The 23,076-nt window shown below is 42.8% G+C and overlaps 1 protein-coding gene across 1 annotated transcript in view; it reads right to left on the minus strand.

Moving 5' to 3' along the window:
• The window catches only part of PLEKHO2 (pleckstrin homology domain containing O2), a 115,294-nt gene extending 95,500 nt beyond the window's left edge, over nucleotides 1–19,794 (minus strand). The window contains exon 1 of the mRNA XM_082253200.1: nucleotides 19,637–19,794. Within this exon, the coding sequence (XP_082109326.1) occupies nucleotides 19,637–19,645 (9 nt within the window). The 5' untranslated portion in view covers nucleotides 19,646–19,794. The remainder of the gene's footprint in view (nucleotides 1–19,636) is intronic.
• Between the last annotated feature and the right edge of the window lie 3,282 nt (nucleotides 19,795–23,076).

Raw genomic sequence — 23,076 nt, forward strand, 5'->3', positions numbered from 1 at the left:
ATAACGTCGCACTCAGGCCTCCGAGAGTCATAGAGACTGCTGGAGACCATGGTCCTCGGTATTCTCTATGGCAGGGGTGTCCAAACTATGACCCCCCCAGCTGTTCAGAGACTACAATTCCCATGAGGCATTGTAAATCTCTGACATTTACAGATCTAACTAGGCATGATGGGAATTGTAGTTCCTGAACAGCTGGAGAGCCATAGTTTGGACATAGCTGCTCTATGGTGTACTTCCGCTGCTGGCGGATTTCTTCTATGGCTCGCCGATGGCACAGATGAGCCAGTAGAAGCACCGAAAGGTGGTGGGAGGGGGGGGGGGAACGTCCCCTCCCGTCGCCTGTCGCCTGTAATACAATCAAGCGGCTGAACAGCCCCTATGATTGTTCTTATAGTGAAGAGAATCCCCGGCTAAAAGAAAAATGATATCTGAATGATGCCTGCAGCTGCACCCATCATACAGATATCCCAACTCAAAGCCCATGATGTCATATGATGTCCAGGGGTTAGGAGGTGTTAATGTGAAATAAAATCCCAAATTTGGAGTTGTCACCAGAACAGCAATAGAGGGGAAGTCTTTCAATGGGGACACTAGTTTTGGTGACTATCATGGATTCCTTGGTTTGGAGGAGTTTCCTCTCACTTTCTATTCTGGTTATGAAAGTGAAGGAAATCTTCACAATGGAATAAAAATCCCTCCCCTCCAGCGGCGGCTGGTCCATAAGGGGCGCAGGGGCGCCACCCCTTGAATCTCTGTGTGCCAGCCCCTAATCTCCATGCGGGGCACCGGACGTACAGAGTTCTGTGCCAGCCCCTAATCTCCATGCGGGGCACCGGACGTACAGAGTTCTGTGCCAGCCCCTAATCTCCATGCGGGGCACCGGACACACAGAGTTCTGTGCCAGCCCCTAATCTCCATGCGGGGCACCGAACCCAAGGGTTCTGTGCCAGCCCCTAATCTCCATGCGGGGCACCGGACACACAGAGTTCTGTGCCAGCCCCTAATCTCCATGTGGGGCACCGGACACACAGAGTTCTGTGCCAGCCCCTAATCTCCATGCGGGGCACCGGACACACAGAGTTCTGTGCCAGCCCCTAATCTCCATGCGGGGCACCGGACACACAGAGTTCTGTGCCAGCCCCTAATCTCCATGCGGGGCACCGGACACACAGAGTTCTGTGCCAGCCCCTAATCTCCATGTGGGGCACCGGACACACAGAGTTCTGTGCCAGCCCCTAATCTCCATGCGGGGCACCGGACGTACAGAGTTCTGTGCCAGCCCCTAATCTCCATGCGGGGCACCGGACACACAGAGTTCTGTGCCAGCCCCTAATCTCCATGCGGGGCACCGGACACACAGAGTTCTGTGCCAGCCCCTAATCTCCATGCGGGGCACCGGACACACAGAGTTCTGTGCCAGCCCCTAATCTCCATGCGGGGCACCGGACGTACAGAGTTCTGTGCCAGCCCCTAATCTCCATGCGGGGCACCGGACACACAGAGTTCTGTGCCAGCCCCTAATCTCCATGCGGGGCACCGAACCCACAGAGTTCTGTGCCAGCCCCTAATCTCCATGCGGGGCACCGGACACACAGAGTTCTGTGCCAGCCCCTAATCTCCATGCGGGGCACCGGACGTACAGAGTTCTACAAGGTTTTTTTTTTTTTTTTTTTTTGAAGCACATGATCAACCAGCCCCAGAAGGTTTTACCCCCTTTCTGACCTGGCCATTTTTTGGGATACGGCACTGCGTTGCTTTAACTGACAATTGCGCAGTTCTGCGACGCTGTACCCAAATAAAATAGATTTTATCAATTTTTTCCTTTGTTTCCCACAAATAGAGCTTTCTTTTGGTGGTATTTATTCACCTGTGCGTTTTTTTTTTTTTTGCACTATAAATAAAAAAAAGAAAAAATAGATAAAGACCGACAATTTTGAAAAAAAAAAAAAAAAACAATATTTTTTACTTCCTATTTGTTAATTTGTATTCTGCCACATATTTTTGGTAAAAAAAAAAAATCCCAAAAAGCGTATATTGATTGGTTTGTGCAAAAGTTATAATGTCTACAACTATGGGATAGATTTATGGACTTTCATTTTTTTATTGTTTTTACTAGTAATGGCGGCGATCAGTGATTTTTAGCGGGACTGCGACATTGTGGCAGACAAATCTGACACTTTTTAGGGACCATTGACACCAATACAGTGTTCAGTGCTAAAAAAAAAAAGCACTGTCACTGTATAAATGACACTGGCATGGAAGGGGTTAACATCAGGAGCGATGAAAGGGTTAACTGTGCTCCTAGGGAGTGCTTTATAACTGTGTGGGGGATGGACTGACTGCCTTCTTGTCTTCCTGTCTGACAGAACGACGGTCTGCCTTGTTTACATAGGCAGACCGCTGTTCTGTCATTCCTCTAAACAATCGCTGATGGCTGATTGGCTCCTGCTGTGTCCAATCACAGCGGGAGCGTGGCTCCGGCGGCGCGTGAGCACCCCCTATAGCCAAACGAAAACAATCACGTACAGGCATGTGATTTTGCACTGAAGGGCCGCCCTGCAGCAGTAAATGTACGTGGGGCGGTCCTTAAAGAGGAAGTAAACCCTCCTCTAACACTTTTACCTATAGGTGATCCTATGATAAGGCTTACCTATAGGTACTGTAAATATCTCCTAAACTTGTACTGTTTAGGAGATATTTACCTTACATGCAGCCAGTGACATCACTGGCGCATGCGCTCTGAAGGAACGGCCGCTGGTGCCGTTTCTTCAGAGCCCCGTGCCGTCGGCTCCCGCGTGCGGGATCAGATCAATCAGATGGCGAGATCAATCAGATGGCGGGATCAATCAGATGGCCGGATGCCGCGATCCCGGAAGACGGGCAACTGGACATGTCTCCCGTCATAGAGGTAAGCGAACGGCACGGCGGGGGCTCGTTCTAAGGTAAGTATTTGATAATGAGCTAGTATGCGATGCATACTAGCTCATTATGTGTTTCTCTTTCAGGATGGAAAGAAAAAAAAAAGTTTTTTTTCGGTTTACAACCTCTTTAAGTGGTAAAAGCTGCAGGCAATTCGCCACTATCTTTCTGCTTCCCCTCCCTGCCAATCAGGACAGGAAGCGGGTCCTAAGACCGGATTGGCCAGGAGGAGAAGCGACCAGATTGGCTGGGAGGGGAAACCCCCAAAGCTGCCTGCGACCTGGATGGGGTAAGCGCGGGGCTGGCAAGCCGGACTGGTAAGCAGGTGGGGACCCCAAAAATTGCAGCACCAGCCGCCACTCTTCAGTTCTACTTTAGTAATAATATGTACAGAAATGCATAGACTATATGGCCAAATGTGGACACCAAACCACATTACTGACTTCACGTGTGCAAAGCGAGCTCCCTAAATACCTGATTGAACGACTTTGGTGTGCAAGGCACAGAGCCCCAACCCAAACTTGTGGTCGTGATGAATTATAAGGCTACGTTCATATGTGGGCGCAGCGGATCACGGGCAGAACCACCGCGATTCTGCCCACGATCCGGAAATCATTGCAAATCGCGGGACGCCTGTGCGTTGCCCGTGATTTGCAATGGCACCCCAAACACTGTGCGATGTTGCCGCGATTACCGCCTACCGAATCGCGGTAACATCACGCAAACAAAATCGGGGGACGCATGAAGCCCCAAAGAAGCTCTTGTACCTTTTTTGGGCGTCATGCATCCCGTGATTTTGTTTGCGCGGTGTTCCCGCGATTTGGCAGGCGGTAAGCGCAGCAACATCGCACAGCGTTTGGGGTGCCATTGCAAATCACGGGAAACGCGCAGGCGTCACGCGATTTGCAATGATATCTAGATCGCGGACAGAATCACAGTGATTTTGCCCGCGATCCGCTACGCCCACATGTGAACGTAGCCTAAGTCTGCTAACTTGCTTCACATTTTCCCTGGCAGGTTGTACACTTGTAGAGCACTTGAAGCACAAGTTCTAGGTGACACTTTTCAAATTTGTAGCAAATTTGCATAGTAATGCCCCGTACACACGTACCGATTGTTGGCCGACCGATCGGCCGTCTTTTGTCCACTGTTGTTGTGTTGGTTGAAATGTGCCTAGACTGCACACAAATTTTGTCGGCCAACAACAACCAACTTCAGAAGTGATGTCATGTGATGGTTAACTTTCCGTGTGTTTTTTCTTCTCTGAGCATGCCCAGTCTTGCTCAACTGATTTTTGTCTGCCAAAATCTGTACTGACTGACGAACAATCGGCCGTTCTGTTGACGGCCAACAAAAATTGTGTCATTTTGACACTTGCAGCACAATTGCTTGCTATCTAGGAACCTAAGCCCTACTGAACAACTCAGGGATGAATTGGAACTCTGACTGCAAGGCAGGTCTTCCCATCCACCATAAGTACCTGACCTCACGTGCCCCATAATCTTGACGAAATCTTGCGGAAATCATTCCGACATTGAAGAGGAGAGCTTTGGTTTTGGAATTGGATGTCCCACACTCATGTACAGTAGGGGTGATAGGGCACAAATTTTGGCCAACATAGTACACATACCAATACAACACAATTGAACAAATACGCTCTTAAAGCCCAATTCTTAGAATTAGATGAAATCTTTCCTTGCATTGGAAACCCCCAGTCCCCCCCCCCTCCCCCCCAACCCCCCCAACCACATCTTCAATGGGTAAATGCTTGATAGGTCTAGAGCCCTGGTGCCCAGCATGCGGCCCTTTGGTATGTGATGTGCGGGCCCTCGGACCTCAGCAGTCTGAAGCAGGAACATTGATTAGGGTAATAGCCTTGATCTCTACTAGCTTCATGACTCATGTTCCCAGTTTCGTATTGTCTTCTGCAGCATCTCCCCAGCCAACAATGTATCCTGTCCTCACTCTCTGACCCTCAATACCTCTATTAGGTCTGCAGTTTCTGACAGTCCTCCCAAGCATTACATATATTAAACATTATGTGTGACCCTTTGGTGATGTTGGGGGCCGCATTTGAGGCCCCTTTAGCTCATAAGTTGGCAACCACTGGTCTAGAGGGAGGTGAAGACACTGCATCCCTTAGCTTATCCCCGCTCTGGCCAACTCCAGCGCTCTCCTCATCTCCTTCTGGTTCTCCAGCCTGCAGGTGGTCCCTCAACATCATCACGTACAATGCAGGGCTATTAATCCAGTATTGTATGTTTAGGAGACTGGATAGTAAATAAGGCTTGGAGCACCACAGAGAGGACTGGCCCCACCACTGGAGGGGCCCAGCTGGAGCAAGGAATGAGGTAAGTATTTCTAATTATTCCAGCACCCCTAGTCTGAAAGAGCGGGTAACCATTGCAGCACAGGTGGATTGGGGACCCACTGCATTTGTAGATTTGGTCTAATTCCTGGAGTTGAGCTTCCATGAAAAAGAAAGCCTTTTTTAATTTTCAAATATATACAAAATTCCTTAAAGTGGAGTTCCACCCATTTTAGTCACTTTAGATGTATGTAATCCCCTTTAAAACGAGTTTTACCAATGGAAAGTTTTTCGTTTTTTTTTTGTTGCAAGTAAATACCTTATTTTCTGCTTTATTTATCCTCTTCTCACTTCCGGGTCCGGTCAGCGATTACGTCATTCGGCGATTCGCAGTGTGTGCTGGGATGTATTTCAGGGCATGAAATCTCGCATTATTACACAGGAGATGAGCTGTACTGCGTGCTCTGCCCCGCCTCCGCCCCGCCTCCACCCCGCTTCCTTTCAGTAAGCTGTATGTATGTAGTGTATTGAGGTCGTGCTCCGCCCCGCCTCCTCTCTGTGAGCGAGGACTGAAAGCATTATATCCTCTCTGAGCTCACTGAGAGGAGGCGGGGCGGAGCACGGCCTCAATACACTACATACATACAGCTTACTGAGAGGAGGCGGGGCGGAGGCGGGGCAGAGCACGCAGTACAGCTCATCTCCTGTGTAATAATGCAAGATTTCATGCCCTGAAATACATCCCAGCACACACTGCGAATCGCCGAATGACGTAATCGCCGACCGGACCCCGGAAGTGAGAAGAGGATAAATAAAGCAGAAAATAAGGTATTTACTAGCAACAAAAAAAAAAGTTTCCATTGGTAAAAGTCGTTTTAAAGGGGATTACATATATCTATGTAATCAAATTTATTAAAAATGGGTGGAACTCCACTTTAAGTATGATCTTACACTGGCACAACAAAAGGAACAATGGAGGCTGAGCTTTCAGGGACCACTGAGCTGTTTCCATTGCTATCCTTGTTGCCATACCACTGTATACACCTATGCAAAGAAATGTAGACCAAAAACAAAAAAAAGTCAAACCACCACTAAATGGATTACCACAGAGCAGTGGTGTATTTAGGTTTTGTGCTGCCCTAGGCCTGACTAAATTTGTACACCCCCTAATTTAAATATGACCCACCCCTTCCTGTTAAGGCCACACCCCTTCATGTTTATGACCCACCCTGTCATCTGTAAACAACAGACCATAACCACAGTCTATCAGTGCCCTTCAGCATAGCTTCATCAGTTCCCATAAGTTCAGCCTCATCAGTGCCGCCTCTTTACTGCCCATCAGTGCAGCCTTATCAGTGTGGCCTCATCAGTGGTCACCAGTGCAGCCCCATCAGTGGCCACCAGTGCAGCCTTATGTCACGGGATTAGTAAGATTACTCTTAAGATATTTGGACTTGTGTTTGCTGCCACTGATTGTAATTATAGGATTATTTCACTTACTTGTATAAAAAATAGGAAGTCCATAGTCATTTTACAAATAATGAAATATTTTTTTTGCTGCCCCCCCTGCAGAGTGCCGCCCTAGGCCCGGGCCTTGTTGGCCTAGGCCAGGATACAGCACTGCCACAGAGGATCCAGTATAAACACCAAATATCTTTTATCACTATATACCTAACTCCCAGCCATAAAGTCAAAAACACCTCTTTATTACAGACACTGATAAATATAAAAGCATGCCATGGTATTAATCAGCCCCTCTAAAACATACCCCACCATTCCATGTGTGGGACCCTGCTACAACCTATACCATTGGAAAATAGAAAAGATAAAAACATGTACAAAGGAACCCATTCAGTGATCTAAAGATTGGAAAACACAAAAGTGACCCGTGACCATAAAAGGACAGAAGTCTGCAAGCCTCGTCATTTCATACAGGTCAGGAAGTGCTGAGGAGCGTGTAATATACAGTATCGATGCATCATGTTATTTTAACACAATTCTACAGTGGATATAGAAAAGAATCACTGCCTTTAGTAGAATCACATTTTGTTGCTTTGCAGCCTGAAATGAAGACAGACACAGCTTTTGTTTTATCCATCTGAATTTACTCAGTGTAACCTATACTATCCAAGTGAGAGATACCAACATGGCAGAAACAAAATAAGAGAGATCCAAAAACAATCACTGAGTTGGAAAAGGTACACCCCCACCCCTCCCCCCCTTGTGTCGATTTTTTGTTGGACCGCCTTTTGCTTTAACTCCAGCCTTTAGTCTGTTGGGATGTCCCTAATAACTTTGCACATTTAGACTTTGCAATATTTGCCCACTCTTCTTTGCAGAACTGCTCAAGTTCAGTTACTGTAAATTTGATGGTGACTGTTTGAGGACTGCTGTCTTCAAGTCATTCCACAGATCTTCAATGGGGTTTAGGTCTGGGCTCTGACAAGGCCATGCAAGGACGTTCACCTTTTTCTCCTTCAACCACTGTGTGCTCAATGTTGCTGTGTGCTTTGGGTCATCGTCATGTTGGAAGGTAAACCTTCTTCCTAGTGACACCTTTCTGGCAGAGAGCACAGATTTTCCTCAAGAATTTGATGGCCTTTTGCCCCAAAAATTCCTTCTATCCTGACAAGTGCTCCAGTACCTGCTGCAGAGAAACACCTCCATACCAGAATACTACCACACCCCATACCAGAATACTACCACCCCCATAACAGGATATTACCCCCCTCCATGCCTTACTGTAGGAATGGTGTTATTTGGAAGGTGAGCTGTATTGGATTTCCGCCAGACACATCTGTCATGGACCTGCTGGGTCTTAGACTCTGCGCCCTGGGGAATCTTGTGCTCACATTCCTGTCCATCCGCAGCAGTCAGCTATCGGGTTCACTACCTTGCGCTGCACCCCTGCCTCCAACAGGGTGCAGTTGTCACCTGGCCACAGGTGACCTGACAATATTGTTTTATCGTTCAATTTTAGCCTCATCTGACCATAACTCCTTTTTCCTTGTGGCCTCAGAATCTTCGAGGAGCATTTTGGCAAAGCTCAGTGGTGACTGCATGTGACCTTCCTTGAGGAGTGGCTTTTTTCTTGCAACACTTCCATACAAGTCACATGTGTGGATAATTTGTGATATTGTTGTCACATGCACACAATGACCACTCTTTGTCATAAATTCATGAAACTGCTTCAGAGTTGCTGTAGGCCTCTTGGTCACCTCTCCGACCAGTTTCCTCCTGGTTCTTTCATCCATTTTAGAGCGATGTCCTGATCCAGGGAGGGTCTGCGGTGTACCAAATACCTTCCACGTCTTAAAAATGGACTTCACTGTGCTTCTAGGCATTGATAAATCCTTTGAAATTTTTTTTCTATCCATCTCTTGACTTGTGTCTGTCCACAACTTTATCCCGGAGATCTTTTGATAGCGCTTTGCCATCTATAGTTGATTGTTTGCTTCAGTTGACCAGGGACTAAAATGCTCCAGGAAAGCTCTTTTTATGCTGAACTAATCAAAATGACCACAGCAGATCACAGTTGAAAGTCAAATGGCTTAGTGTGCCATTGAGAAGGTGATTAGCTACACCTGAATGAGTGTACAAGTAATTTTTAGGAGAGGGGTGACCCTTTTTCCAACTCAGTGATTCTGTTTTTGATTTTTTTGAGTTTTATCTAACATGTTGGTATTATATCTTGCACTTGGATGTTATAAATTATAAGGGGGGTGACTTATTTCTATACCCATTGTATATTCCATCAAAGAACACCATCAAAACAACATAAATAAAGTAGGGACAACCAATGCTCTTCAGAAAAGTATGTTTTACGATTTATTTTATACTATATTACATTGTGGTTGATCAAGCCTACTAAAGCTAGCCATATGCTGTTCGAATTCCGGCCAATTCCACCAGTGGGTGGCGCTGTCATGTGTAGGACACTGGGGGAGATTTACTAAAACTAGACGCAGTGATGGCGAACCTTGGCACCCCAGATGTTTTGGAACTACATTTCCCATAATGCTCATTGCACTCTGCAGAGTAGTTGAGCACCATGGGAAATGTAGTTCCAAATCATCTGGGGTGCCAAGGTTCGCCATCACTGAACTAGAGCGTGCAAAATATGATGCAGCTCTGTATAGAAACCAGTCAGCTTCCAGGTTTTATTGTCAAAACCTAAGCTGAAGTTAGAAGCTGATTGGCTACCATGCACAGCTTCACCAGATTCTGAGTGCTCCAGTTTTAGCAAATCTCCCCCACTGCTAAAACCGATACAATATGAACATAGAAAAATAGATACAATATGAACATAGAAGAGATACAAAGATATATACAAAGAAACCCTTTGATGTTGGAGGACACAAAGGTAACCCATGTCCATAAAAGGACAGAAGTCTGCAAGCCTCGTCATTGCATACAGGTCAGGACGTGCTGAGTAGCCTCTGATATACAGTTTAATGCATTACATTATACTAACACATTTCTTTATTCCATCACAGAACACCATCACAACTTAAATAACTTAGAGAAAACCGACTCTCTTAAAATGGGGTCATGTTTTAAAATTTTTCCCCCCAATATTACATTGGGGTTGATCAAGCCTACTAAAGCTTGCCATACGCTGTTCGAATTTCGGCCAGTTCCACCAGTGGGTGGCGCTGTCTTGTGTGGCTCCCTGCTACAACCGATACAATATTTACATATACTTTCAATGGATTGTGCTCTATTATTATAATAGCTTTTTGATACCTACATCCCAAATTGCATGATTTTTGGAAACACCAACTCCTACTAGGGAGATTGGTAAAAAAGTGGGCTTAAGGGGACTTTTCCTGGTATCGTACTCAAAAATATATGGCTACATATAGGTAAAAATTAACACATTTTATTGAGTTATGAAAAAGGAACATTAGTAGTTCACATATTGACATTACAGGACATACATACAGAAAAAGAATAAATATATAATCAACATAGTACTGGTGACATTTCAAAGTTGTTTGACAAGTAAGGTCCTCTTTATTTGAGTGTGGGGCTATTGATGCCTCCACTTTGATCCTTGCCCGACATGTTTCGCTATACAAAGCTTCTTCAGGGGCGAAAGAACTCGATAGAGAAATCGTTACTGTCTATAAAACATCAGTACAAATAATTAGACATCAATATACATGAACGCCACATATATTTCCATCTTTCCATCTTTCCATCTGACCACCCGGGGTACTGCGCATAATGAGTGTGGGATTAAGGTTGGGACGGGCTTGTCACTTATATTAATGCTCTCGGAATACTCATGTATATTGATGTCTAATTATTTGTACTGATGTTTTATAGACAGTAACGATATCTCTATTGAGTTCTTTTGCCCCTGAAGAAGCTTTGTATAGCGAAACATGTCGGGCAAGGATCAAAGTGGAGGCATCAATAGCCCCACACTCAAATAAAGAGGACCTTACTTGTCAAACAACTTTGAAATGTCACCAGTACTATGTTGATTATATATTTATTCTTTTTCTGTATGTATGTCCTGTAATGTCAATATGTGAACAACTAATGTTCCTTTTTCATAACTCAATAAGATTTGTTAATTTTTACATATATGTAGCCATATATTTTTGAGTACGATACCAGGAAAAATCCCCTTAAGCCCACTTTTTTTTACCAATCTCCCTAGTAGGAGTTGGTGTTTCCAAAAAACAATATGTACATACACTTTTTGAATTTAAATATCACCAGTGGGTGGCCCTGTTGGCCGCCTCTCTCCCCACATCCTTAATCAAAAATATTGAAGGAGCCATGCGGAAAATTGTTGGCTGAACACGGGAGCGGGGACAAGGGGTAGGAAGGAGGGGCAGCCGCCCTGGGTGTAGTGTTAAGGGGGGCTACTACTGTCCCACTGTCCTCCAGCTTTTCCGCTCTCCACCCCATCTGCCCAGAGCTGGCATCAAAAACACACTATGCATGCACAAATACTTTCTAGCTGCTAGAAAGCAAGAAATTGGCCACATGTGCAGTGCACACTCAATGCCAACCATGGGCAGCCAGAGCAAGGAGATAGAGAATGGGCACAGGGTGGTGCACCCATTCTACGATAGGCATTAGGAGTGGGATGCACTTCTGCATCCTTGCCCTGAGCGCTGGATAAACCTGTCCTGGTACTGGCTGAACAGCAGCCAAGCAGAGGCAACCATTGTTTGGGTATTCTGACAGCTGCAGGAAAAGGCTGTCAAAATACAATAGCTGTCAGCAGGAGATTCTTCAAGTTATGCTGTTTAGTGTGAATGAAGGAATCTATGGATTCTACCCATTGAGACCAGGGTGAAATCTGTTAATCTATGGCTAGCTTAAAGGTGGACTTGAACTTGAACAGATAGATAGAAACCTAGGAGAGAGATCCCAGGTGGCTCAGCAAAAAAGAGGCACTACCAGACAGGCCCGGACTGGGACAAAAAATAGGCCTGGGCATTTTTTTAACATGCTAACCGGCCCCTTTCCCACTCTCCATCCTGACAAATCCCCCAGGAGAAAGGAGGGGGAATCTGAAAGAGGTATAGGGGGGGCAAGGGGGCCAGGAAAGAGCATGGGGGGGGGCACAGGGAGGCAGCCGGAGAACACAGGGTAGGGTGGAGAGCACTGGGGGGGGGGCAGGCGAAGAGCATAGGGAGAGGCAGAGAACACGGGGGTGGAAAAGAGGAGAACACGGGGGGGGGGCAAAGAGCATGGGGGAGGGTTTGGAGAGCACCGAGGGGGTCGGAGAACACAGGGGGAAGCAAGAGCACTTGGTGGGCCAGAGAGAGCACATAGAGGGGTCTGAAGGCATTCGGGGGGGGGGGGAGAGCACAGGGGGAGGCGAAGAACATAGGGGGGCTAAGAGTACAGGGGTGAGGCAGAGAACACAGGGGTGGGGAAGAGGAGAACACGGGGGGGGGGGGTGGAGAGCACAAGGGGGTCAGAGAGCAGAGGGGGAAGCAAGAGCATGTGGTGGGCCAGAGAGCACAGGGAGGGCTGGAGAGCACAGGGGGAAGCAAGAGCACTTGGTGGGCCGGAGAGAGCACATAGGGAGGTCGGAAGGCACTGGGGGAGGGGGAGAGCACAGGTGGAGGTGGAAAGCACTGGGGGAAGTCGAAGAGCATTGGAGGATGTCGGAGAGCACTAGGGGGGGGGGGGCTGGAGAGCACTGGGGGGAAATAGAGCACGGGGGGAGGAGGATAGCATTGGGGGGGCTGGAGAGCACTGGTGGGAGGAGAGCACGGGGGAAGTGGAGAGCACTTGGGGGGCTAGAGAGCACTGGGGGGGATGGAGAACACAGGGGGAGGTGGAAAGCACTGGGGGGGGATGGAGAGCACTGAGGAGAGGCAGAGAACATGGGGGGAGGAGGAGAGCACAGGGGGGGGGCAGAGAGCACAGGGGAGGGCTGGAGAGCATGGGGGTCTGGAGAGCACTGCGGAGGTCAGAGAGCACAGGGGGAAGCAGGAACACAGGGTGGGCTGGAGAGCATATGGGGGGTGAGAGCACAGGGAGGCTGGAGAATACGGGGGGGGGGCTAGAGAGCACTGGGGGGAGGCAGAGAGCATGAGGGAGGTGGAGAGCACAGGGGGGAGGTGAAGAGCACAGGGGGAAAGAGGAGAGCACTAGGGGGGCTGGAGAGCACTAGGGGGAGGCAGAGAGCATAGGGGAGGTGGAGAGCACTAGGGAGGCTGGAGAGCACTAGGGGGAGGCAGAGAGCATAGGGGAGGTGAGAGCACTAGGGAGGCTGGAGAGCACTAGGGGGAGGCAGAGTGCATAGGGGAGGTGGAGAGCACTAGGGAGGCTGGAGAACACTGGGGGGAGGCAGAGAGCATGGGGGAGATGGAGAGCACAGGGGGGAGGTGAGGAGTACAGGGGGAAAGTAAAGAGCACGAGGGAGGCTGGAGAGCACTGGGGGGGGGGGGCAGAGAGTACAGGGAAGGCACTAGGGGGGCAAAGAGCACTGGGGGGAGCTGGAGAGTACTGGGTGATGTCGGGGAGAACTGGAGAGCCGGAGAGCAGAGGCGCCGATGGCTGAACTGAACTGGCAGTCGGGCGGCCACGGAGAGGCTGGGTGAGGAGCGTGGGCTCAAACAGCAGCCCAGCTGCCTTAGGCCTCACAAGGACTTGGGGCTCAGCGGCCCCGATGTGCCCCATGGCCAGTCCGGGCCTGCTACCAGACACAGCAGAGGTCGCAGGTTCAGACCTGGGTCCTGCTAGATAGACAGCTATATACAGATAAATATACTGTATATATAGACACTATATTACCAAAAGTATTGGGACGCACATGAACTTTAATGGCATCCCAGTCTTAGTCGGTAGGATTCAATATTGAGTTGGCCCACCCTTTGCAGCTATAACAGCTTCAACTCTTCTGAGAAGGCTGTCCACAAGGTTTAGGAGTGTGTCTATGGGAATGTTTGACCATTCTTTCAGAAGCGCATTTGTGAGGTTAGGTACTGATGTTGGATGAGAATGCCTGGCTCGCAGTCATGTGCATGTAAAGACCGGCGTCCCAATACTTTTGGTAATATAGTCTATATATATATACTGTATATACACACACTGGCCACTTTATTAGGTACACCTCGCTAGCAGTGGTTTGGACCCCCTTTTGCCTTCATTCTTCGTGGCATAGATTCAACAAGGTGTTGGAAACCTTCCTCAGAGATTTGGCTTCATAGTGACATGATAGCATCAGTCAGTTGCTGCAGATTTGTCGGCTGCACATCCATGATGGGAATCTCCCGTTCCACCACATCCCAAAGATGCTCTATTGGATGAGATGTGGTGAGTGTGGAGGCCATTGGAGGACAGTGACCTCATTGTCATGGTGAAGAAACCAGTGGTGAGATGATTGGAGCTTTGTGACATGGTGCATTATCCTGCTGGAAGGAGCCATCAGAAGATGGGGACACTGTAGTCATAAAGGGATGGACATGGTCAGCAACAATACTCAGGTAGGCCGTGGAGTTTAAACAGTGCTCAATTGGTACTAAGGGGCCCAAAGTGTGCCAAGAAAATATCCCCCCCACCATTACACCACCACCACCCACCAGCCTGAACCGGTGAAACAAGGCAGGATGGATCCATGCTTTCATGTTTACGCCAAATTCTGACCCCACCATCTGAATGTCGAAGCTGAAAACTCAACTCATCAGACCAGGCAACGTTTTTCCAACTTTCTATTGTCCAATTTTGATGATCCTGTGTGAATAGTTGCCTCAGTTTCCTGTACTTAGCTGACAGGAGTGGCACCCGGTGTGGTCTTCTGCCTCTGTAGCCCATCTGCTTCAAGGTTCGATGTGTTGTGCATTCAGAGATGGTATTCTGCATACCTTGGATGTAACAAGTTATTTGAGTTACTGTTGCCTTTTTATCATCTGTAACCAGTCTGCCCATTCTCCTCTGACATCAAGGCATTTTCCTCCACACAACTGCCGCTCACAGGATATTTTCTCTTTTTCCCACCACTCTCTGTAATCCCGAGAGATGGTTGTGTGTGAAAATCCCAGAAATACTCAGACCAGCCCGTCTGCCACCAACAACCATGCCACGTTCAAAGTCACTTAAATCCTCTTTCTTCCCCATTCTGATGCTCTATTTGAACTTCAGCAAGTCGTCTTCACCACCTCTAGATTCCTAAATGCATTGAGTTGCTGCCATGTGATTGGCTGATTAGCAATTTGTGTTACCAAACAATTGAACAGGTGTACCTAATAAAGTGGCCGGTGAGTGTATGTGCGACTTAAAGGCGCAGCGACTTCAAAGTAGTTCATGCACTACTTTGGTCAGACTTTCATGCGACTTAGGTGCCAAAGACTGCAATGTAATCCCCCAAAAGTGGCATAAAACTCGCACCTGCATGTTATACATATGACAGTTGTTCATTATCACTGGTCAAAGTCACATCCAAGTCGCACCCATCCAAAGCTGCGTTAAAGTTGCATTTCAAAGTTGGGTGATTTTGGGGTCGCACAAGTGTGAACAGGGCCTAAAAATAAGTCACTGCAACAATGTAACAATATTCATTCATTTATACTTTACACTAGTGCGATGCCAGATATTGCATGTGATTTGCACCGCATTGCTGTGAAGATCACATGTGATCTCTGTGCAATGCGATTTTAGCCATACAAACTGTATGGCTAAAATTGCATCACATTCGCACCAAAATGGTGTGGGACCCTATTTTTTGGTCCGCACTGGAATCGGATCGCATGGGTGTCCACACCTATGTGATCTGATTCCCGCACTATTTCACACTGTGATCTGTGAACCGATCTGGGGGTGTCATTAACTTTACATTGACACCCCCAGCCATTTGCAGATCTCAGTGTGAACAATTGTGCGATGCGAGAACCGGCACTGAGTGCGGGTTGACACATATGCGATGCGGGATCCCTGCAAATCCACTACAGGTTCCCGCATCGCACTCGACTCGCAGGCAGTTCACACTGCCATATACGAATTGCTGGGGGTGTCAACACAAAGTTAGCAACGCCCCCAGATCAGTTTGCATATCGCAGTGCCAACTGTCAATTCGGACATGAATCGGATCGCATAGATGTGCACACCCATGCGATTTGATTCTGGTGCGGACCCAAATAAAAGGGTCCTGTGCGACTTTGGTCCGAATAATATAATAAATGTTTGCTTTTGGGTTTAATACCGCTTTAATAGGCCGTCTTCTGCCCCCTCTACAATAACATTCTCTTTGGGAGAACTGTGCAGTAATTGTAGGGTGAAAGTGCGGTGAACGTGTTCTGGGATGGAGCTGGAAACTTTTAATCAGCTAGAAAACATTTGTGATTTCTGAGCACAATCTGCTCGCTGTACAAGAGAGGCGACAACAGCTTGACGCACAGCTGCTGGGAGAGTAACCCTTGCTATGCCGGGAGCTCAGTGTGCGTTCCGCTCCTAGCTGGCCGGCTACATATGCTGCTGGCTGTAGGGTGGGACGTCGTCTACGGATCTCATCCCAAAGCCCAGGATGTGTTACTAAAGGGATGATTTTCTTCTTCCTGGCAGCAGACAGCAATTTCCTATAAATCTAATAGAACTGAGAATCTGTGCATCTATTAGATTGTAAGCTCTTGGGAGCAGGGCCCTCTAAACCCGCTTGTATTTTTATTGTATTGTAACTGAACTGTCTCCCTTTATGTTAGAACTATTTTTATTTTTTATTGTATAATAATAATCATAATAATATTTTTAAAGAAAAAGTATAAAAATAAAACATATTAATAAAGTTTGCTCTCAGCATCTTTGTTATATGTCCAACTGAACTGGTAGTGCCGGTTCACACTACCGCGGCACGACTTCGGGGGCGACCTGTGAAGTCGCGTGCACCTCGACTTCGGCGCGACTTGCACGGACTTCACATAATGAATGTCAATTCAAGTCGCTCCCATGTCGCCCCGAAGTAGTACAGGAACTATTTTCTAAGTCAGAGTGACTTGAGTCGCTCCTATTAGAACGGTTCCCGTAGCACTACATGGACCGCGACATATCAGGCTGACCAGTCGCCTGAGAAGCCGCGGTAGTGTGAATAGGAACTTAGAGTGCATGCCAATGTAAAAGTATAATAAGAGCCGGTTCACACTGGGGCGACTTGTCAGGCGACTTGGTCACCTGACAAGTCGTCTGCCATAGATTAGCACAGGACCCGTTCTAATAGGAGCGACACAAGTCGCTCCGACTTAGAAAAAGGTTCTGTACTACTTTGGTGCGACCTGGAGCAACCTGCATTGACTTCAATGATATGAAGTCCGTGCATGTCGCTCTGAGGTCGCAGTGCGAACTGTGCACCGCGACTTCACAGGTCGCCCCGGCAAGTCGGATCGATTCAGTGTGAACCGGCTCTAAGACCTTTGTAATAAAAATAGTCATAATAATAATAGTAATAATAAATTAATAATAATGTTTTCTCTCAGCATCTTTATTATATGCCCAACCGAACTGGTAAAGATGCTGAGAGAAAACATTATTATCAATTTATTATTACTATTATTATATTATTATTATTATTATTATGACTATTTTTATTACAATAGTCTTATTATACCTTTACATTGGCATGCACTCTATTATATGCCCAACCGAACTGGAAGAGTGCATGCCAATGTAAAGGTATAATAAGACTATTGTAATAAAAATAGTCATAATAATAATAATAATAATATAATAATAGTAATAATAAATTAATAATAATGATTTCTCTCAGCATCTTTACCAGTTCGGTTGGGCATATAATAAAGATGCTGAGAGAAAACATTATTATTCATTTATTATTACTATTATTATATTATTATTATTATTATTACTATTTTTATTACAATAGTCTTATTATACCTTTACATTGGCATGCACTCTACCAGTTCGGTTGGGCATATAATAGAGTGCATACCAATGTAAAGGTATAATAAGACTTTTGTAATAAAAATAGTCATAATAATAATAATAATAATAAATTAATAATAATGTTTTCTCTCAGCATCTTTATTATATGCCCAACTGAACTGGTAGAGTGCATGCCAATGTAAAGATATAATAAGTCTATAATATTAATAATAATATTATTACTACTATTATGACTATTATTACAGTCCTATTGTACCTTTACCTTGGCATGCACTCTACCAGTTCCATTGGTCACATAATAAAGATGCTGAGAGCAAACATTATTATTATTATTATTATTATTATTATATGACTATTATTAATATTATTGTCTTATTATACCTTTACATTGGCATGCACTCTACCGGTTCGAATGGGCATATAATAAAGATGCAGAGAGAAAACATTATTAATCATTTATTATTACTATTATTATAATTATTATAGTCCTATTGTAACTTTATATTGGCATGCACTCTACCAGTTTTATTGGGCACAACAGTCATAATAATAATAATAATAATAGTAATAATAATGTTTGCTCTCAGCATCTTTATTATGTGCCCAATGGAACTGGTAGAGTGCATGCCAATGTAAAGGTACAATAGGACTGTCATTATTATTATTATTATTATTATTATTATAATAATGTTTGCTCTCTGCACCTTTGTTTTATGCCCACCAAACCGGTAGAGTGTATGCCAATATAACAGTTCCTGTCCTACTATAGGAGAAGTTTATTGCTGCTATTTAAACAATTTTGGATTTGTCTTTCTTAGCAAAAATTGGCAGAAATGGTACCACCTGGTCGCAGATGGTATCACCTGCCAATGTAAAGGTATAATAAGACTATAATATTAATAATAATAATAGTAATAATAATAATGTTTTCTCTCTGCATCTTCATCATATGCCCAACAAAACTGGTAGAGTGCATGCCAATGTAAAGATAAAATATAATATAAATAATAATAATAATTGCTCTTGGCATCTTTTTTATATGCCCAACTGAACTGGTAGAGTGCATGCCAATGTAAACCTATATCAAGACTATAATAATTGTAGTCATAATAATAATAATATTTGCTCTCGGCATCTTTATTATATGCCCAACCGAATTGGTAGAGTGCATGCCAATATAAAAGTATAATAAGACTATAATATTAATAATATAATAAAAATTGCTCTCAGCATCTTTGTTATATGCTCAACTGAACTGATAGAGTGCATGCCAATGTAAAGGTATAATAATAATAATAATAATAATGTTTGCTCTTTGCATCCTTGTTTTATGCCCACCGTACCGGTAGAGTGCATGCCAATATAACAAGTTGTAAAGCGCTGCGTAAACTGTCGGTGCTATATAAATCCTATATAATAATAATAATAATAATAATAATAATAATAATAATAATAATATAACAGTTCCTGTCCTACTATAGAAGAAGTTTATTTCTGCTATTTAAACAATTTTGGACTTGTCTTTCTTAGCAGAAACTGGCACAAATGGTACCACCTGGTCGCAGATGGTACCGCCTAACATGACCTATTCACGTGAACGGGGCTGCGTCGCCACTGCGTGGGTTATTTTACATCCTGGGCTTACTTCACATACTTTCCTATCTTATCCCGGGTTTTGGGACGAGTTCCGGAGACGACGTCCCCTCGTACAACACACGGAGGATGGAGCTGTCCAGTAAGGAGAGGAACGCGTACTGAGCTCCCAGCATATCATGGGTTACTCTTCATCAAGCTGGTGGCGCAGCATTCGCAGGGTTAAAATAGGCGCCTCCTCATCGCCTGTCAAATGCAATGCTAGCCGCACGTCTAAACGCAGCCTTATTCAATCAGAGGAAGGGATTAGCAAGGACTTCGACTACAGGACCGAGGCGGGGGATGCAAGAGCATCCTCAGCAGGGAAAGGGTTAAAGAAGGGACCAGGAGAAGGCAGGTGACAGAGGGAAAAGCTTAGCATGGGAGGGGGGGAGACGGGTCACTTACATCGTCCATGGTCAGCCTGTGCCCAGAATACGCAGATCTACGACCTGAGACTACAGGAAGGGAAGGCAGATGTCCTCCTCCATGCAGCCCCTTCCCTGCACACCCCACCCACCCAGGCTGGACCTTAGGCCCTGACAGGCTGAGCAAAGAGGAACCTTCCTAAGCCCCGAACAGCTCAGCTCTCCACCCTCCGCTCGCCTCGATTCCTCTTTTCTCTGCTGCTCACAAACCTCGGCTTTAAAAAAAGTTGGGTTTCCGGTGGTTGGGCTGAAATTGAGTCAGTGAACTGAAAGTGCAAAGCAGCTGAGTACATAGAGAGACGTACACCGCCCAACTGAGACGTGCGCAAACGCTGCATAATAAATACCACGTTATACCGGAAAATAAAAAAAAAGACACTTGAAGACCCGGCTTTTTCTGGCACTTTTTGTTTACATGTGAAAATCTGTTTTTTTTTTGCTAGAAAATTATTTAGAACCCCCAAACATTATACATGTTTTAATTATACAAACATATATTTTTTTTACTTATACAAACATAATACATTTTTTACTTATACAAACATTATATATATATATATATATATATATATATATATTTTAGCAGGGACCCTAGGGAATAAAATGGCGAATTTTGAAATTTTTTATGTCACAGTATTTGCGCAGCTGTTTTGCAAATGCAATTTTTTTGGGAAAAAATTTTTTTTAATGAATTAAAAAAAAAAACACAATACATACCACATTTTTTTTATATATATATATATATATATATATAATGATATGCCGAGTAAATAGATACCCAAGTTATACAAATATTATGCTTTTTTTTTTTTAGCAGGGACTCTAGGAAATAAAATGGTGACTCTTGAAATTTGTTATGTCACCGTATTTGCGCAGCTGTTTTCCAAACGCAATTTTTTGGGATAAAATATACTTTAATGAATTAAAAAAAAAAAACAATACATACCCCATTCTTTTATTTTTTATAATGTGAAAAATTATGTAAATAGATACCTAATTTATACAAACACTATACATTTTACATTTTTTTTTTATATTTTAATAAAAAAAGAAAAAACAATACATACCCCTTTTTTTTTTTTTTTTTTTTATAATGTGAAAAATGATGTAAATAGATACCTAACTTATTCAAATACTATACATTTTTTTTTTTTTTTTTTTTAGTAAGGACCCTAGGAAATAAAATGGTGATTCTTGAAATTTGTTATGTCACAGTATTTGCGCAGCTGTTTTGCAAACGCAATTTTTTGGGAAAAAATATTCTTTAATGAATTAAGAAAAAAAACAAAACAATACATACCCCATTTTTTTATTTTTATTTTTTATAATGTGAAAAATGATGTAAATAGATACCTAATTTATACAAACACTATACATTTTACATTTTTTTTATATTTTAATAAAAAAAGAAAAAAACAATACATACCCTTTTTTTTTTTTATATAAAGTGAAAAATGATGTAAATAGATACCTAACTTATACAAACACTATACATTTTACATTTTTTTTTTTTTTTAGCAGGGACCCTAGGAAATAAAATGGCGATTCTTGAGAATTTGTTATGTCACAGTATTTGCGCAGCTGTTTTGCAAACGCAATTTTTTGGGAAAAAATATTCTTTAATGAATTAAGAAAAAAAACAAAACAATACATACCCAATTTTTTTATTTTTATTTTTTATAATGTGAAAAATGATGTAAATAGATACCTAATTTATACAAACACTATACATTTTACATTTTTTTTATATTTTAATAAAAAAAGAAAAAAACAATACATACCCCTTTTTTTTTTTATAATGTGAAAAATAATGTAAATAGATACCTAACTTATACAAACATTATACATTTTACATTTTTTTTTTTTTTTTTTTTTTTTTTAGTAAGGACCCTAGGGAATAAAATGGCGATTCTTGAAATTTTTTATGTCACAGTATTTGCGCAGCTGTTTTGCAAATGCAATTTTTCGGGAAAAAATAAATTTTAATGAATTAAAAAAAAAAGCCACAATACATACCGATTTTTTTTTTTTTATATATAATGTTATGCCGAGTAAATAGATACCCAAGTTATACAAATATTATACATTTTACTTTTTTTTTTTTTTTTAGCAGGAAATAAAATGGTGATTCTTGAAATTTGTTATGTCACAGTATTTGCGCAGCTGTTTTGCAAACACAATTTTTTGGGAAAAAATATTCTTTAATGAATTAAGAAAAAAAACAAAACAATACATACCCAATTTTTTTATTTTTATTTTTTATAATGTGAAAAATGATGTAAATATATACCTAATTTATACAAACACTATACATTTTACATTTTTTTTTTTATATTTTAATAAAAAAAAGAAAAAAACAATACATACCCTTTTTTTTTTTTTTTATAATGTGAAAAATGATGTAAATAGATACCTAACTTATACAAACATTATACATTTTACATTTTTTTTTTTTTTTTTTTTAGTAAGGACCCTAGGGAATAAAATGGCGATTCTTGAAATTTTTTATGTCACAGTATTTGCGCAGCTGTTTTGCAAATGCAATTTTTCGGGAAAAAATAAATTTTAATGAATTAAAAAAAAAGCCACAATACATACCACATTTTTTTTATATATATAATGTTATGCCGAGTAAATAGATACCCAAGTTATACAAATATTATACATTTTACTTTTTTTTTTTTTTAGCAGGGACCCTAGGAAATAAAATGATGATTCTTGAAATTTGTTATGTCACAGTATTTGCGCAGCTGTTTTGCAAACGCAATTTTTTGGGAAAAAATATTCTTTAATGAATTAAGAAAAAAAACAAAACAATACATACCCAATTTTTTTATTTTTATTTTTTATAATGTGAAAAATGATGTAAATATATACCTAATTTATACAAACACTATACATTTTACATTTTTTTTTATATTTTAATAAAAAAAAGAAAAAAACAATACATACCCTTTTTTTTTTTTATAATGTGAAAAATGATGTAAATAGATACCTAACCTATACAAACACTCTACATTTTACATTTTTTTTTTTTAGCAGGGACCCTAGGAAATAAAATGGCGATTCTTGAAATTTTTTATGTCACAGTATTTGCGCAGCTGTTTTGCAAATGCAATTTTTTGGGAAAAAATAAATTTTAATGAATTTAAAAAAAAGCCACAATACATACCACATTTTTTTTTTATATATATAATGTTATGCCGAGTAAATAGATACCCAAGTTATACAAATATTATACATTTTACTTTTTTTTTTTTTAGCAGGGACCCTAGGAAATAAAATGGTGATTCTTGCAATTTGTTATGTCACAGTATTTGCGCAGCTGTTTTGCAAACACAATTTTTTGGGAAAAAAATATACTTTAATGAATTAAAAAAAAAACAATACATACCCCATTTTTTTATTTTTATTTTTTAT

The sequence above is a fragment of the Pelophylax lessonae genome, assembly GCF_965119305.1.
Source record: "Pelophylax lessonae genome assembly, chromosome: 4".
In the NCBI taxonomy this organism is placed as follows: domain Eukaryota; kingdom Metazoa; phylum Chordata; class Amphibia; order Anura; family Ranidae; genus Pelophylax; species Pelophylax lessonae.